Genomic DNA, 17,874 nt, shown 5'->3' with positions numbered 1-17,874 from the left:
ATGTCTCATGAGAAAAAAAATCTCTCGACTGTGTCCACGTTAACCAAAAATTATGCTCCATTTACGAGATTCCTCTTTCAGTGGAGTTCTCTGAAAAAGTTGCATGTTACAGGTCCTTCTAGTATCTGTTTATCATTACCAACATAAATCACCAGTGTAATCAGAGTTTGATACTAATTCCCCCCATGTATACAATTTACTAAATCGTGCATAAAACCCCGAATCTCCAGTGAGGCCTATTCTTAAATGACTAGCCTATTCTTAAATCACTAACTGGAATATCTCATCGTTTCCAACAATCCCAACCACTTTATGGCCAGTGCCCTTTTATGTCCCATCACTGCAGTAGCCTCTGCATGACTGAAGAAGACGCTTCACATGCAACATGAGCTAGCTCTGCGACCGGCCAGCCAATGCCAGACACACCATAACTCATTTCTGTCCACCATTTCTTTGACCAAACCTTCATATCTGCCAAATCCATCAGCATTTTCCAAAGAGGCATTTGCCGGCCTGTGAAATTGATCATTGGCCCAGGGCATGGTCGTCTATGGAGAAGGAGGACATATTTTAACAGTCCCTAAATGCTTAATGCTGCCAGGTGCCACAGGCCAGGCCATAAAAAAAGAATTGGTGTGGATCCAAGGCAGTAAAGGCATTAGGACTGAAATAGCCTCAGGTGGACTATGCAGTAACAGCATCCGAGACACTTTTAATAAACAATATAATGCACCTGACCTGAGTCGCAGCTCTGCTTTTCATCTAAAGGGGAACTCTGAAGCAGTGAGAAATAAAAGTATAGTGGCAACTGGCATTCTAGAGCAGAGGCATTAGATTTGCATCATAAACGTAGGTGTCTATTATCCAGTGATCTGCCTTGAGCAAACTGTTTCAATCAGCTTAGCTTCAAATTGTGGAATAAATGTCTTTTGTCATTGCACTGGAATGACCTGATGATTATTATTTTGAGAAGGTTTGAAGTTCATCCTAAGAAACGGTTCTGTTTTCATTACTTCAGTAAAGGGCATGGAAGCTACACTTACAAATCTAAGGCCTTTGTATGCAGGACCAATTACTGGCAACAGTATTCCCAGGAATATTGCGTAAACAACTTATGTGCAGCAAATGCATAAAACATAACAAATGTGTTTTCAAGAGCTTTCTATGGCACTTTTGGAGTTCATTGTGGAATCTATGTCAAACTTCTTTAAAGCTGAGTAGACTGCAATATCAAACATCATCAGCATCAGAATACACACAAAGTAATAGCCTACACTATCCAGAGACATACACTATCGAGACAGTGCACAAGTCTACACTGACTGTGGGTGTAAGTTACTTCCTTGGTTCATTTCATAACGAGAGAATCTACACTGTGTTAAATATATTTTAATAGGATTCAACGTGCAGCAACATTGATGATGCATTCTTTGCTTGCTTTAAGGGGAATACTTATAACATAGAGGTGCAAATAAGTTTCCACACTATTCACGTTTTCTCCTGGTGTATCATGTGTTAGGTAGTCATAGATATAATTATAGTAACTAGACAGCAATACATATTTTTATGAATTTATACACACACACACACACATACATGCATGCACACACACACACACACACACACACACACACACAAACCATTCCTCAGCACCACAGCCCTCATCAACAACAACAGAATTAGACGTGATAAATATCCTGCAGCCAAGTCAATTCCTCTTCTCAGGTCACACGCACCTTTTCTGTGTCGCCCCCCTCCTCATGTGTGCAGATTACCAATCTGCCCTTGGCTTTGATCCCAACGAGCCCTCCACCAGTTCTATTCCCCCCCCCCTCTCCTCTCCTCCTCTCCACTCCTCTCCTTCCCAGCCTGGTGCTGGCTGTATGGGGGTGGAGGGCTGCAGGTTGAGCACTATTTGCCTGACTTACACGGCAGACTTCCCAAAAGACTGGCCATAATGGGAGGTGGAATGTGAGCCCCTGTTATCTAAACCCGGGGTCATGGTCCTTTAATTCAGCTGAGAGGAGGCCGGACTTTATGAAGCCAAGCATTTTTCCAGTCAATTTCAACAGCTTCCTGGAAGCTCCCGGGCGAACTCTTTGGAGTTTTTTCTTAAAGGCGCAGATGGGTAACTTTCAGAGAGTTAAGCAAAGAGCTGTGCTATTGCTGAATATTAATAATTTGTCTTTTTTCTAGTGTTTGCGTTTTTAATCTCTTTTCCATCTCTCTCGTTGGGTGCATTTGCCCTGGTTAATGTGATATTAAATCTTTGTCTGAAGCTCTCAGAAGATTTGGTTGGAAGATGTTTTGTCTGTAGAAACATTTAGGGTGTATATCAAAGTATGAATCTGCAGAAGGAGTGAAGGCTTTTCTACTCTGCTGCTCATTGTTAGGTTCGTGTTTAAACAAGTCGACACTTTCAGGGGAAAGGGGGGCCTGTCCTACTGGATTCATTCCATCTGCCTGTAAGACATCATGATGTTGAGGTTCTACCGGTCTTTATAAAATAAATATTGAAATATCTGTGGAGATGTAATCTTTATGAATCCATTACGTTTGCATTGTTTAAATCCCAGGAGATGGTATTCAATTAGGTGCTTCTTTTTAGCATTATTACTTTGGAACATCACTAATGTCTTTTTAATGGCACATCCCATGCCTGCCCACCGCAAGAGAAATCAAATGCCCACACTCAGACAGAGAGAGCGAGGTTAGGAAGGGGAAGAGAAAGAGAGAGGGACAGAGAGAGATCAGGGAGAAGAAGAAAGTGCACACGATAATCTTTGATCTAGGCCTGTGACGGGAACTTTGTCACTAACCCTTTCTGTAAATTTACAAACCTTAAACCTGTTTGACCTTAACACTGGAACAAAAACAACATCTCCAGTATCATCAACGGTAGAGCTAAGGCACACAGTCTATTGTGATTTATGAGACAAACATCACAAGAGCAGAATCTTTCTATAGATTGTATTATATTTTCCAAAAATATATGTACAGTCTATTACAAAGATTACAAAGCAAAAAGAAATGTCTATGTTACAAGAAATTGTCTAGGTAAATGATTTTACAATTCTGCAGTTGGAGAAAATACATTTGACCAGTGAATACTCTCAATACTTTCATCACAGAAAAATAAATAATAAATCGACAATCCGCATCACTGTACATCAAACTAAAAGACAAAATAAAACAAAATAAAAATCTAAATGGAAAACCTATCATCTGTCTTTGGTCCTAAATGAGAAATTATGTACAACTGAAACAGTGACAATAATAATCTGTGAGTGAGATAGAAAAATATAGTGCATTTTCAATGTATTCAGAGCTCACTACAGAGTAATGTGTGTAAAAAACAACATTATAAATAAAATGTACAAGTTTTACAATTTCGAACATATACAAAGTTTCCCTCTGATCTCTGTGGTCTTCCTCACACAATCAACAGTGCTGAACTCTTTGGAATCATTAGTCTCTTTCCGTAAAGGGCTTTTCAACACTTTTCCTTACAAAAAAAAAACCATGGCCATCCTCCAAAAGACAACCCCTCCATTGTAGACACATAGTCAGGACAGAAACTAGTTCCTGATTTCCACCACGCTGCCAGTGTGAGTTACGAACGCAGCTTCGAGAACAACACGGGAGTGTGTCTGTCATTGAAGGGTCATGATGTCCCGCGAGGTGGACTGATTGAATCTGTCTTTTAATCTCAATTTGGCCCAAAATTGCTGTCGCTACAGGAACCCAAATCCATACGGAGGGAAGTGCCTACTGGCCGTGGCCGGCCGACCCAGTGGGGCAGGCTGTAACGGACCCGTACGCAGTGGTGGGGGGGGGGGGGGGGGTTGACTGACTGGTGGACCACTGGGCTTTGTGCTGACTGAAGGCCTTTGCGCCAGTGTTCAACTCAATGCGCTGGCAGGGGCCCAACTGCTGAGGTCTGCTGTATGAACAGCGAGTGGATCTGCAGCGCAGGCCGACGAGGGCCGGCCACGATCTGGCTCCGGGGCGGTAGGGACCCGCACGAGGGACAGTCCCTTTGGAGTGGCGCGCAGTGGCCAGCGGGGGCGTGGAGGGGAATGACAAGCTGCTGTTTCACGCCCGTGCTGCGGCTGCAAGAGCTGCTTTGCAGCTCGTCCACCATGTCCAAGCGTCAACAGAGCGCCCCGTGGGGTCAGTCAGTGTGTTGGGGGAGAGGAAAACGAGCTCGGCCATCCCCGATGAGGATCTCACTCACGTGACTTTCTAAATAATACTGTGTGCACAAAACTGCGTTGAGCTCTCCAATGTTCTGAACTGAAGCACTTATTTGGACGTGACTAACCTTCACTGTATGTAAGGAAATGGCTGACCCATTCATCAAGAGACCACAATGCTGATCACTAAATTCAGCGAAACATTCATTTGTTGTACAAACAATAGACTGTGATGGCACCAAAAACTGTTGACAGCACACAATTTCAAAGCCTGTTATCCATTGATGAGCAACAACAAAAAAGAAACAAAAAGAATTTCAAAAGACACATACCAGAGAGGTACTGTTAGCGTTATTACATTGCACAAAGGCCTGGACAGACAGAGGTAAACCGTGAACCGATCAGTGGTGGCTCTCTTGTTGATTAGCTGACATCGCACAACACAGCACAATTTTGTCATTATCATCCTCCTCAGACAATTAAAAATCCTTTAATTTAAGGGGTGAAAATATTCTCAAACAGCAAGAAAGCACAGCAGTCACTTGAGATTCCCCTGGGGTTGGGTTAGCATCAAGGCATGCCATCTCACTCACAGAATAATATAATGTAATTAGAGTGCTGTTTCTCGTGTTGCTAACAAATATTTGCTGATTTGGAGAGCTGGCCCAGTTGTATCACTTCCTCTAGGCACCCTTGCATTCGGTAGAGGTTATCTGAAATGCAGCTTCCACTGGCGACTTCCAAACACTTGAGTATGTTTGTAAAAACCATAGCACCTGGCTGAAGCAGAGGAGGCTCGTTCCTGGCTGGGGAAAGTTATTGCTGTGTGGTCATCCTCTGTCCTACTCAAGCTCCCTCCTAATACTCCTCCACTGAAAGTGTCATTATACTTGATTCAATTTGTTCAAGTTCAGGACGAAAGCGTCAAACCTGGGAAACCATCAGCTATGCAAAAAGAAGAAATTCAGCCCATTTCGAGAAATACTTCAGCCACTCCAACACCGACAATAGTTAAAACATTTTGTAAATGTACTAGAACATTAAGGCAGTACTACTTCAACACTTTCACTGATTCACTGATTCAAAGAATCACAAATGTAATACATGGCAAAGACCTTTTTTGCTTTCAGGTAATAGTGGCCAAATATTTAACTAAAACAAACACAAATAAACAAAAATGAAATAAAAACAATTAGTGCTATTTTTGAAAACTATTTCAGTTCTCTAAGTGAAAAACTGAAAGAAAGGTACTGTGTACTCCATATGATGGAATAATAAGGTGGTAAACATAAAGATGGATATTGCTACTTGGACATGGGGCTTTCACAGTAACAGAAGCTTTACATTGGTATTGTAATAACTCCAGGGGTTACACAAACACAGTTCAAGACTGTGTTACTTCAAAATAGGGCCATGTGTGTCAAACGCAGCCATCAAAACCACTGTGTAAAGTTTCAACTAAAGTGAGTTATGAATTGCAGTATTTGAACTAACGCCAGGGGGGGAAACTATTCACAACAAATACTTCAATCGTTAGAGTATGACACATGACACACTGGTCATTTCATAGTATCACTGAATCCTCCTTCCCATGTGGGAACTCTTACCCTGTTATCAAGCCAAAAGAAAATGGAAAACTAGATAAGAAACCAAATGAAGATGTACCATTAACACCACACTATATCAGAGTGGTTAGCATTTAAAAAACAAAGAGACTTAAGAAGATATTCATTAAACCACTCTTTTTTTCTGTGTTGTTTTTTGTGTGTTGTGTATTTTCTTTTACCATAAAGTCATAGTTTAAGTAAAAGTCTGTATTGATGTTTGCACAAATAAACCATTCATAAAGATAAAGAAACAAGATCAAACGCATCAAACTAGTGTTCAGAGGCTCTGTCTCCTCTTGATAAACTCCTCCACGTCCCTCAGAGCCCTGCACGTGTCCATGTCCACTGCGTGTCTCTCGCTCGCTCTGTCTCTCTCTCCCTCCATCTGGGCGTCCTCTCCTCTGCTCCCTCCTGCTCGTTAGCGAGGGGGGGGGGGCAAATCCTTTGCCAAAGTACAAAGGAATGATTTTCTTTTTCTTCATTCCGAAGATCCAGAGTAAGAGCGACGACGAAGACGACGACAAAGAAAAAAGCACGACGTTTTGTCCTTATTGATTATCCTCGGTGGTGCCTGAGTGAGCGAGGGCTCCGGGTGTCCCCTGACGCCCTCCCCGCTGTCCCCCACGGGCCCGGGAGGGTGCGCGCCGGCCGCTCTCGTCACACCTGGATTCCGGTGCCGTGGAGGTGCAGCATCTGGGCCCTCATAGTCTGTATGCTGCTCATGATCTTCTTCTGATGGCCCACTAAAGTGATCCCCAAGCTCATCACATCCCTGGAGGAGGAGGAGGAGGAGGAGGACACACACACGGTCATAAATCACACAGCCGGACCATGGCGCCAGCAGCAGCAGGATTTATATAGCCCCGATATTTCATTAATGAGGAGAGAAAGGCCTGGGACTACAACTGAACTAAATGGCATGCATGCTCATGGACTAAAGTGCTGAAGACTAAAAAAGCGGCCCCTCTTCCTCCGTGTCAGAGCGGAGGGGAGAGAAATGGCCGGTGATGAAATTCCTCTCGACAGCTATCTGAAAGTTAACCACGCGTTTAATGGTGGCAGACTTTGCTGTGGGGATACGGTTGGATTTAAAAGGGCAGCTACAAAACATCCACTTACTCGATCGTCATCCTTGCCACTGATTCCAGAGAGCTGTAGCCAGCCGCGGTGAAGTTGTCTTTGTATCTCTCCATCTTGATGGCTTCCAGCCAGTCTCCCACCGAGCGGAAAGTGGTGAAGTCTGGTGTGCTCTGGTCTAACAGGGGACTGATGGGCCTGAGCAGGAAGCGCACAGAGAGATTGTTAATGTCACATCAGCAAATCATGAAAAAAATCATCCTCAAATGAGCTAAACAGGAAACAAAATACAATGATTAGCAGCCGACACCCCGGAGAGCTACAGCACAAATTGTGACAGGAAGCTTTAAGTTTTATTAAGTGAGAAAATTGACATCTAATTTAATTTGTAGGTGAAATGTGTTTTTTTCTAGTTAAATAAATAAAGGAACCATCTCAGTCTGACAAAGGCAGTAAGCCTTCCGTTTTGAAATCCATTCTTCTCTTATGTCCTTAATCTCACATGAGGGAAAAATGTTTCGACTGTAAATAGATTTCATCTGAAAAATGTCACTGCAGGGCCCAGGGTTCCCACAGAACTTAAAAGTCTCGGGGACTCATTACAGGGATTGATTTAAAAGCCCTGCTATTGACCATAAAGCCATGGAAGCAGCTTTGCCATTATTGATTCTCTGGCATTTATCTCTCATCTTTAAACCTCAGGAGATAAATCAGCTGCTGGATGCTTTGGATTGTTCTCTAATGAAGTTACATACAAATAACTGGAAAACACACACACGCGCACACACACGCGCACACACACACACACACACACACACACACACACACACACACACACACACACACACACACACACTTGAGTAAAAACCAGAAGCCTTGTTTAGTTCTGCACCCCATAAAAATCACAGCACCCTTCATTTAAATGAAGAATATAGCACTAACAAAGACATTAGAGGAGGAGAATCATTCTTACCTCGTACATGTTCCCATCGGAGTCTTTAAAGTACTAGGATTGCGAATCATTTTATCAAGGATGCCAACTATTTGATCAAATTTGGGTCGATCTGCCCGGTCCTTCTGCCAGCAGTCAAGCATCAGCTGATGTAGGCCTGGAGGGCAGTCCATGGGTGCGGGCAGCCGATAGCCTTCCTCAATTGCCTTTATAACCTTCAAGACCCAAAGCAGAAAGATTGTTAGGGCTCATTACTACCAAATAACCGTCCATTTCAGCAGGATCCCTCTATTCTCAAAGCCATTACATCCTTTAATCAAGCGCTTTGTAAACAGCCACCTCTCTGAGTATCATTCTTTGGTGTTTTCACCAATTACAAACTTCCGGGCAAAAAGTACCAGCTGTGATTGCTCTCTGTCAGCTTATTACAGTGGAATGACTGCAAGCTTGAAGATCAACTCTTCCAATATTCAAATGGCTGAATAACGCAGGCAGCACTACTCTCTGTGAGTGTGTGAGTGTGTGTGTGTGTGTGTTTGTGTGTGTGTGTGTGTGTGTGTGTCTGCGTGTGCAGCAGAAGTGGATGTGTGGAGCAGCTGTCCACACCTGTCACAGCTCTGGAAGTCCCTCTAGTTAATTAAGCGCAGGCTTGCAGAGCTCTCCCTAGATGATTCCACCACCCACTACAGCACTCCAGAACCTGAACTAAGTTCTGCCTGCAGTCATTATCAGCTGAATGACTGATGAAATATGTTTAGTCATCGCAAAAATAGTAACAATAGATACATAAGCCTTATCGCTACAAATACCAAAGCCCCTTGCCGTGTGTTTTGTTAAAAGTCAATATTGTACCCTAATAATACACATAGTTAATGATAGGAAAATATGAGGAATAAAGGCTGCTCTTTTTTTCTGAAGTCTAGAAATCGTCTTTCAGCCAGACGGCTCAAGTTTGTTTATTTTGTGCACATATTCATCTGCAATGCCTGTCATGTCTTTTCAAACAAGACTGAGCTATGGAGAGAGAAGTGTCAAAACAGTGAAAGTGTTGGGGAAATGTAAATATTTCTCCTCTTTTGCATCCCCAGTGGAACTCCTTGCCAACCTCCTGACAGTGAACAAAAATTTCTGACAGTGATGTCTGCCGAGTTTTAGAATGTCATATAATCCCACTTAGAGACGCCAGTCGCGCAGCTTATTAATATCAGATGGATACTGCTCCACCAACAGGTAGCAAAACGCTAAATGGATAAATTAGGCTTAGTCCCACAGATAAAGGGTGTTTGTATGGTGAGCCCCTCTGTACTTTTCCAAAAGAACGAGCCTAACTGGGCAGCATACACAAGGCAAGTGCTCTCAAACAGTGCAGGATTAAAATACTTTGACTCATAAACGCTGTCTGCACCATGGAGGAATTTCAATTTGCTCGTGCTGTGATCAGCATGATGAGTGGAACGGCAAAGCTTATCTGTCCCAACTGAAGTCGGGACAAAACAATGTCCGTCCATTCAGCGAGACAGGGTTGGGCAGCAGCTGAACTCGATAGCTGTGAAATGGCGGCCATATTCTAATGAGAAATTTTAATCACAGTATCTTTGCTCATTATAACTGGGTTAAGGGTCTTTGTAAGTTCCTGCTCAAATACAGAATGTAAACGAGAGCCATTTCTGTAACTGGTAGTGTTTAAACTGAATGTAAATATCCCAAAATGAAGTCATTGCTTAGATTTTCCTTGGAAGGATTAAATGTTTCCAGAGCTCTGAATTTGATCATGATCTTATGGCAATCCATATTTTTTGCACTTGTTTTTAAGTAAAACCAAGTTGAAAAAACATAAGTTGATATCATTTTTTTTTGGTATGTGTAATGAAGAAGTTAGCTTTCTACTCACATCTTGATTGGACATATCCCAATAAGGCCTCTCCCCATAGGACATGACCTCCCACATGACAATGCCGTAACTCCACACATCGCTAGCGGATGTGAATTTACGGTACTGGATGGCCTCCGTTGCTGTCCACCGAACTGGTATTTTCCCACCCTGTTCAGTAAAACGCAGGTCAGTGGCAGGAGTAAAGATCAAATTCATTATATCCTGCATCTTCCCCTAAAACATCAATTAGAAAGAGTTAGAACGCAGCATGGGGCATTAATATCAGTCCAGAAGAAACATTGACTAGGCTCGGCATGCTCTGCATATTGAATGGAAGCAGGCAAGCATGCTGCTATGTGTTGATCCTCTTCCTCCTTCATTTGCATGCATTTACTTGGCTATTCTGAGATCATGCGCAGGAGGGGAATGGAGCGGTGCGAGCGCTGGCGTAATTGACTCACCGCTGTTGTGTAGACAGCCTCGGGATCGTCGTCTATCACTCTTGACAGGCCAAAGTCAGACACTTTACATACGAGATTGCTGTTGACAAGGATGTTGCGCGCTGCCAGATCTCGATGGACGTAGCCCATATCGGAGAGGTATCTCATTCCCGCTGCGATGCCTCTCAGCATGCCCACCAACTGGATGACGGTGAATTGACCGTCATGTTTCTGCACAAGCAAAGCAGACACATTGGCGTATGCATTCAATGTGTCAGGATGAGAGGCATTTGTCAATTAGGATATGTGACAGTTTTCATCATTGAAACATTACAGTACCAGTAGGAATCTACCTATGTGACAACTTCCTGTGAGAACTTACCCTAAGGAAGCCATCTAATGAGCCATTTTCCATGTATTCAATTACAATCATCACTGGCTTTCCTGCAAAAAAAAATGTTAATTCAATTATTTCATCCACAAATTCCTCTACTGGAGAGTTGCCTTACACACTGCCATCATGCAAAAGGCATATGAGAGTAAATCGTGTTGGTATTACTAACCTCTGGTCACCACTCCCTCCAAGTGAACCACATTGGGGTGGTCAAACTGGCCCATGATGCTGGCCTCACAGAGGAAGTCCCTCCTTTGCTTCTCTGTGTAGCCCACCTTGAGGGTTTTAATGGCCACCGGCGAGTCCCGCTTCCCCGGGAGCTTCAGGCGCCCGCTGCACACCTCTCCAAACTCCCCTAGCCGAGGGAAAACAGCACCATTGTCACTTCTGGGCGGGTGAATGCATCAGCAAAATTCCAATTGAGTGGTTATGACTGTGGCTGGGTAAATAATATGGCACGCTAAAGTCTGATCCAAACAAACAAACACCCTGAACATGCCTGCTAGAGCGAGCATTATACATTCCCAAAACACACACATACACACACACACTGATTTATACTTCAGGCACACTTCTAAAGCCAATGTGACAGCAATTTATCAGCGCGGGGCATCTTTGTTTGCACCAGTGTTCTACGAGCGCTGGAATTCATACTAATGACAATGAGCATTTTTCTGCATGCACACACATTATCAATAAACAGGAGGGAGACAGTGTTCTCATTGAATGTGTAAATATTTGGCTGTCAGAGTGATATACGAGTGCTGGGGACGGTTAAACGCAAAGCCAGAGCAACAAGAGACAGCCTCACCTGCTCCAATCACCCGCTCAATCTTAATGCACGACGCATCCAGCTCCTTGGCAAATTGATGGACAGCCCTGTTTGGGTCCTCGTAGGTTTCAGGGTCAATGTATGTTTTGGTGCCTGGAAATTTAACTGTAGAAGGGTAAGAGGATTACTGTTACGATTAAATATGCACACGGTTCGCTGTGGGTCTGACAGCTGCACAATTGCAGAGGGCAGCTGGTCAGAAGGAATTACTGAACAATTTGATGACAGAGAATAATGTGTCAAAAGGGCTTTCTGACACAGGCACAAAGACCATTTATTTCCCCCCACAATAGCAAGATACAAAACATTCATAACACCTCAAAGCCGGCTGAGCATTCAGATTAGTACTAAGACATTACCTGCAACAAGATTACACTGTACCTATCCTATACTGTGTACATTTATGGCAGCAAAATATATGGAATTACATGGTAATTTTTTGTATAATACTGTACATATTGCTTATATTTTCTAAAGATGTTCATCCTTGTAATGGCAGTAGAAATAAATCTACTCTCATTTCAAGTATCCTTGAAAAAATAAAATAAATAAAAATGAAGGCGTCCAGAAGTCCAGGAAAGTCTACTTTACAACATTATAATCTCTTTCAGGGAACTATATAAAGAGCAATGACACTGGGGAATAAATCACACGTCAACGTTAATAGCACAACCCATTTGATAAGAGGCAAGCCCTGAAAAACTACATCACATTAACCAAGAACAGAGAAGAAGAAAAAAAAACAACACTTTAAAACTGCTAAATGAGCTGAAGACTTGGCCTGTAATTAGATTACTAATCAGCTCGACGCACAGGGCTGGTGAAGCCGACAGACTAATATCCTCTGGGCCCTTGAGAAGTATGTTGGCCGATCCAGTAACATAAACACGGCCTCATTGTGCTCCAGCAAGGCGTGATGGCAGCTGATATTTCCCTCCACGCGCGCCTATAATTGCTTCGTCCATCCCAGCTGTCACTGGATCTGATAGGAGACATCTTATCAGAGCCCTCCCCCCCTTTTTGTGGCAGACAAATTGGGTCTACACGTGGAATTTATACACTATCTGGCTTCTGTCGGCCGGCCCGTGTGTCGTCGTTTAATATCGCCGAGCACCACTCCTTATGAGCCACCGCCGTGCAGGCTTGTTTGTGTCTCAGGTCGGGCTTGTTTTTTAAACGCCAGGACTTGCACAATCCTGCGCTCGATCTGGCAGGCGCTTAGCGGCTTTGGGTGTGAGCGCAGCGAGCGGGGCCAGGGCTTGGTAGCCGCACGGTGTGCCACCCTGACCCTTTGTTTCCGAATCAGTAGTTGGCCTACAGCGCTGATCATTACAGCAGGGCTGGGGAGACTGCAGCTGTATCTCCTGGGGCATCATTACCAGTGTGTGTGTGTGTGTGTGTGTGTGTTTGTGTGTGTGTGTGTGTGTGTGTGTGTGTGTGTGTGTGTGTGTGTGTGTGTGTGTGTGTGTGTGTGTGTGTGTGTGTGTGTGTGTGTGTGTTAGTGAGTGTGGGTATCTGTTTGTGTACAAGCGTAAGCGTGTGTGAGCAAGCATCTGTACACGACAGAGAATCCTGCTGCAACATGAGAACTTGGATGGAGTACTCTTTGCAGAACACCTCTCAACTCCTAAGTGACAAACTCATTTTTCTAACATAACCATGTAGACTGCGTGGAATGAGGCTTCTGTGACCTTTCTACTGTTCTGGAAATGTTCACTTCTCTGGACATGATTCACTTGCATGTCTTTGTAGCTTGGGGATGTGGTTTGTCACTGTACCATAATCTGACATTTAAAATAACACACAAAGATGTTGGACTGACTTAAGAGCTTTGATGAGACAGTCATAACATATCAAAAGCAATTAGATGTGTTACAATGGCTCCTGCCTATAAAGAGCTAGCGGAAGAAAGAGTAAGCCCACGAGAAATCTGGATGACTCACATTGGAAGTAGAGCTCCTCGTCACCTTCCTGGTCGGCCTTGCTGTAGCCACAATGCCTTTGAACAGAGAGAGGACATTAAAGAAATTAACTGGTGTTACATGTAACAATGCCACAGGGTCATTTGTAGTTCAGGCTTTAATGGCAGCAGTGAAATGCAGTAAGCATCTTTCAGAAACCGCCGCAGTACTGACAGCAGTGCTCTATTGTCTGTTGTGGGGTCTTTAGAAAACAAAAACAAGTATGACTATGCCTTATCGACTACATCTGATCGACCCCATAGTAAAAGTATCAAACCCAGCATGCTAAGAAATAGATGTAGCAGCACTCTGGAGTGTATTAATGTAATGACTGTGCCCCGAGGCATGAAATCATTTTACAAGGTTTGCACTTTGATAGTTCACTGGGAAATTGATTGCGCTGCAGTAGTGAGGCACAAGTGATAGCCATGCGTCTTGGTTATAAGATAAATACATCCCATAATAGATCAAGAAAAGGGGCAAAAACAATACACATATGCATCAGCATCTTTCATGCTAGGCCTCCCACAACAAAATGGCCGACACAGTGATGAAATGATATATGGGACGAACTCCACGAAAGAAAAAAAATGAAGTGAGGATGAAGACGGGGAGATTGACAGGTATGAGAGATGGCTGATGATGAAATGGGCAAAAGGCCAGAGCCCATGGCTCCACCTGGCACTGGAGTATGTGATCATATTGCAGGGTCATTACACTGACCGAAGAAACCAAGACACCATTCTTTTCAAAGCAACTCTTCCCTGATAATGGCTCCATTAGACAAAAAAAAGAGTCATGCAAAAATGGTGTTTTTGTGCACAGTGAGAGGGCTGGAAAATAACACATCACAATCCATTACCACAGCATGCCACAGATGATGGGTGTGTGTATGGACTCCATGGCTACGGAGGCCTGTGACTGACAGAAAGACTAATTGACAGAGCAGAGACTCACAGCAGCGGAGAGTCAATGGGGCCCGCGAGAGCGTACCTTCTCCCAATGATGAAGCCGAACACCATGAACACCAGGATGATGGTCCCCGCAACGGCCACCACTGCGATGATGATGACAGGGTTCTGCTCGCTGGATACAATGGTGGCTGAGTGGGGGAGCACACAAAGAGACGCACACAAAAAAATGTCCAATTATTTGATGTAAGAAAAGTATACTGGGTGCTAATCAGTCATCCGGCAAGAACCTGTTAACGTGATAACCCCTTTCTCGTCCTTCTGGGGAGGGGAGCGCGAACGGACTGCTTCTATTTTTGGGAGCCCTGCATGAGCAGTTCTAGTGTTTCAGAAAGTGGGCTTAATAGTCCCACATGGAAATGTCGGTGCCCTTCATTTGAAACAATGACACATTCAGGTTGAATTGTTTCCCATTTAGAATAATTTTAGTAGCTAAAGACCACTAGCATTTGCATACTGCTGAGATTTCACATTATTTGTTTATCCAGGCTAGTGTCTCACTGTGAAAATGTACATTTATAAAAAAAACAATGATGATATCTATTAAATATAATAGAAATGTTTTTTGTTTTTTTGTGTTGTTCTGAAAGTACCTGCTGGCTCTTCTTTCGTGGTGACCTCTAGACGCGGCCCAAAGGTGCCATAACCCGCGGCGGTGAATGCCCGGATCTGAAACACGTATGCTGTGCTTGGCTTCAGGTTGTTTACTGTAGCTGATGTTGACTTTGATTTCACCGTGGAGTAGATGCGATCCTTCTGATCCTTTTCAAAGGAAAAGAGGAAGAAATATGATATACAGCAGCACATATACCTTTTTTTGGGAGAAACTTTTGCAAAGATTCACCTTAAGCAAGAAACAAAGTTTTAAATCAATGGTGCTTCAGCAGATAAAAAAAACAAAAAAAACAATATGATTCTCTCATTCACTTGCAACTTAAGTAAAGAAATAGTGAACAAAACATCTCCCTTTACCAACAGGACAAGTAAGACATACAGCCGTAGTAAACTTGTTTGCTGCCACAGGTAACCACCGTAAAAACACTGTGTATTTCATCTGTAAGACATTTGTCCAGCAAAACCCAAATGGCGTACTCAAACCTCTGTGGAGTGAAGTCATGCTTGTTTCCAATTTTACAGCTGGGCGGACTACAGCCACAGTACATGACACAGTAGGCTGAGTCCCTGGGGCCCGAGGCTCCAGCCAAAAAGGGCGAGCAGCAGGTCTTTTGATTTCAAGTGCAAACCAGCAACCCCTCTCCCTGACTATCCACGGAGTCTCGCCTCCATCCGTACATCTGTAAGCGTGGCAGCACTCTGCTGTACAATGCCGCTGTGAGTCTACTTGAGAAACAAGCTGACTGTGGGACCTGGTGTGTGTGTGTGGGCTGGTGTGTGTGTGTGTGTGTGTGTATGAGCTGGGAGAGGGTGAAGGAGCAATGACTAATTAAAATCTTATGAGTGTCTCAGTGTGCATTGCAGTAACAGAATGAAGAGTATGTTTTCTGCAGCTGGTATAGTCTTTCTCTCCGGAGGACTGACATGGACTGCACAATGACAGGTTGGCAAAAACAGGGCGAAAGAGAATCCTGCGGGGGGGAAGGGGATCTGGAAAAACAGACTTGCTCTTGCACACAAACACACGCAACAAAACATGCAAGTACAAGCCAAACACTCCTTCACACACGCCTAGTCTCACATTAATGTGAGGGCAGCTACTCACCTTCTCGTAGTACTTGATCTCGTACTCGGTGATGACTCCGTTGGGCTGCTGGGGCTCCAGCCAGGAGAGCTGGATGCTCCGCTGCTGGACACTCTCCTTGATGACCTCGCTGACCTGTGACGGGGCTGTTGGAACAACACAAGAGACGGCGCTCGTCAATAGGAGCCTGCCAAGCTAGCCGCTCCTGCCCAGCCACCCGAGCCCGAGACAGTCAGCAGGACCAATCAGCCCCATACCGAGCCAGCCGCGACTCCGCCATAAACAGACCCCCAACAACGCACGCCACCCACCCCCGCAACCCCCCCGCCACCCCACCCCACCCCCCCCATCCCCTCCTGACAATCTGATGAATATTCACACGGCTGCCTCTCAGGGTTTACGCCTTATAATGGAAATTTCAATTACAGTGCAAACAGCGGAAGATAGCATTATCCCAGCCAGTGTAAAACTGCAATGTGTGGGCTATGAATGACAATTAAGGCAAATTAATTCTGACGCCGGTAGTGGAGCAGGCAGCACTTATTCTCCCTCATGACAGATGCATTCAGGAAAAGCCTTTTTACAGAGATGTGTACCTGTAACCCCAGTGCGATAGTTTCTTGTATGACAATTATCTGTTTGCATTTTCAAAAGTTAGCTTCACCGTGTACCTGTATCACGGTGCCTCACAAACTATTATCATTATGCATGCCGAGTAGTGTGCTTTGACAAGCTAATTGTTGAAAATCCAGTCATTTGAAACCATTTAGTCCCATGCACACGGCCACTATGTAACATGTTGGCAGAGGCTTTCAGACAGAACGAGGGCTGGAGGGATAGCATGCTCTTTTCTCCACTTCTGAAATAATTACAGGCCACATTCTCTAGCTACATATTACAATCTCCGGTTTAACATTACAACGGAAAAGTCCATGGAGAAAGGAGAGTTGGCCATGTCCTCTGGGCCATTAGAGAGCGTCCACCCTACAAAGCTATCTGTTGAGACACAGAGCAGTGCTCGCTGGGCGGGAAAAAAAAGTGTCCATTCTCTTGTGGGGTTTGGGTCTGCTGGAGGCTGAATGGACGGATGATGTCTTCATGTCATGCTTAATGACCCGTAGGGAGCTGAGCGGTGTGGTCATGACATGAACTGACCTCAGATTTGTTTCTAAGATGACCCCACACTAATGACTCTGGCTGGATTAAATCCTCATTAGTGGTCGTCCGCGGCCCTGACAGTAATGCATACGCCAGGAAACACCAGAGACTTCAACAGTCAGCCATGTTTTGACATCTACCGCGTAATCCAACTAAAACAGTACAGTGCTGTATCCTAAGCAGTACACCCCTAGACAATCCCCCCCTCTCTCTTTCTCTCTCCCTCTCTCTCTCTCTCTGTCTCTTTCTCTCTCCTTGCTTGTCTTCTCCTGTTGACAAGCTCCCCATTTGAAAAGCTGAATCTTATACAACGCCTGCGTCTGAATGTACAACTGCCAAAGATGCCTGAGCTTTGAGCAGTTTAGTGCTGGCACTTGCTTCCATTGCCTATCCAAATTCATTGTATGCACCAAGTGTCAATTACCCACCAAGGACTTGGGCAATGGGTGTAGGATCTGCAATTTAAAATGACATTGGTACAGATGAAAACACTTGTGCTGGCAGTAATTGGCCGTCTCTACATGTTGCTGTCTGTCACCTGACAATGCTGCCAGTTTGTTTGAGAGCTCTTGGATGGCTGTCTGAAGGCCACACACCTTCTGGTCACAAGAGAGGCAGAGTGATGGGAAGGCCAGAGAGAACCGGAGAAAACAAAGAGACTGAAATGATGTGTGTGTGTGTGTGTGTGTGTGTGTGTGTGTGTGTGTGTGTGTG

General features: G+C 44.3%; 1 protein-coding gene across 3 annotated transcripts in view; it reads right to left on the bottom strand.

Moving 5' to 3' along the window:
* Positions 1-3,009: 3,009 nt before the first annotated feature.
* The window catches only part of epha7 (eph receptor A7), a 54,062-nt gene continuing 39,197 nt past the window's right edge, over positions 3,010-17,874 (bottom strand). The window contains exons 6-17 of one of the 3 annotated variants that reach the window (XM_076271687.1): positions 16,024-16,148; positions 14,897-15,065; positions 14,326-14,434; positions 13,315-13,370; positions 11,351-11,476; positions 10,709-10,894; positions 10,528-10,589; positions 10,167-10,376; positions 9,724-9,939; positions 7,854-8,047; positions 6,923-7,078; positions 3,010-6,575 (exon numbers count right to left, since the gene is read on the bottom strand). In XM_076271687.1, the coding sequence (XP_076127802.1) occupies positions 6,461-6,575; positions 6,923-7,078; positions 7,854-8,047; positions 9,724-9,939; positions 10,167-10,376; positions 10,528-10,589; positions 10,709-10,894; positions 11,351-11,476; positions 13,315-13,370; positions 14,326-14,434; positions 14,897-15,065; positions 16,024-16,148 (1,724 nt within the window). In that variant the 3' untranslated portion in view covers positions 3,010-6,460. The remainder of the gene's footprint in view (positions 6,576-6,922; positions 7,079-7,853; positions 8,048-9,723; positions 9,940-10,166; positions 10,377-10,527; positions 10,590-10,708; positions 10,895-11,350; positions 11,477-13,314; positions 13,371-14,325; positions 14,435-14,896; positions 15,066-16,023; positions 16,149-17,874) is intronic. The other 2 variants (XM_076271685.1, XM_076271686.1) reach the window with 2 other exon arrangements.

This window comes from Alosa pseudoharengus, unplaced genomic scaffold (genome assembly GCF_046254945.1).
Source record: "Alosa pseudoharengus isolate Yale_2024_CS ecotype anadromous, Long Island Sound unplaced genomic scaffold, YU_APseudo_1.1 YU_APseudo_1.1_scf_7, whole genome shotgun sequence".
In the NCBI taxonomy this organism is placed as follows: Eukaryota; Metazoa; Chordata; class Actinopteri; order Clupeiformes; family Clupeidae; genus Alosa; species Alosa pseudoharengus.
Note: the sequence above shows the minus strand (reverse complement) of the source record. Positions and strands in the feature narration are given on the sequence as shown.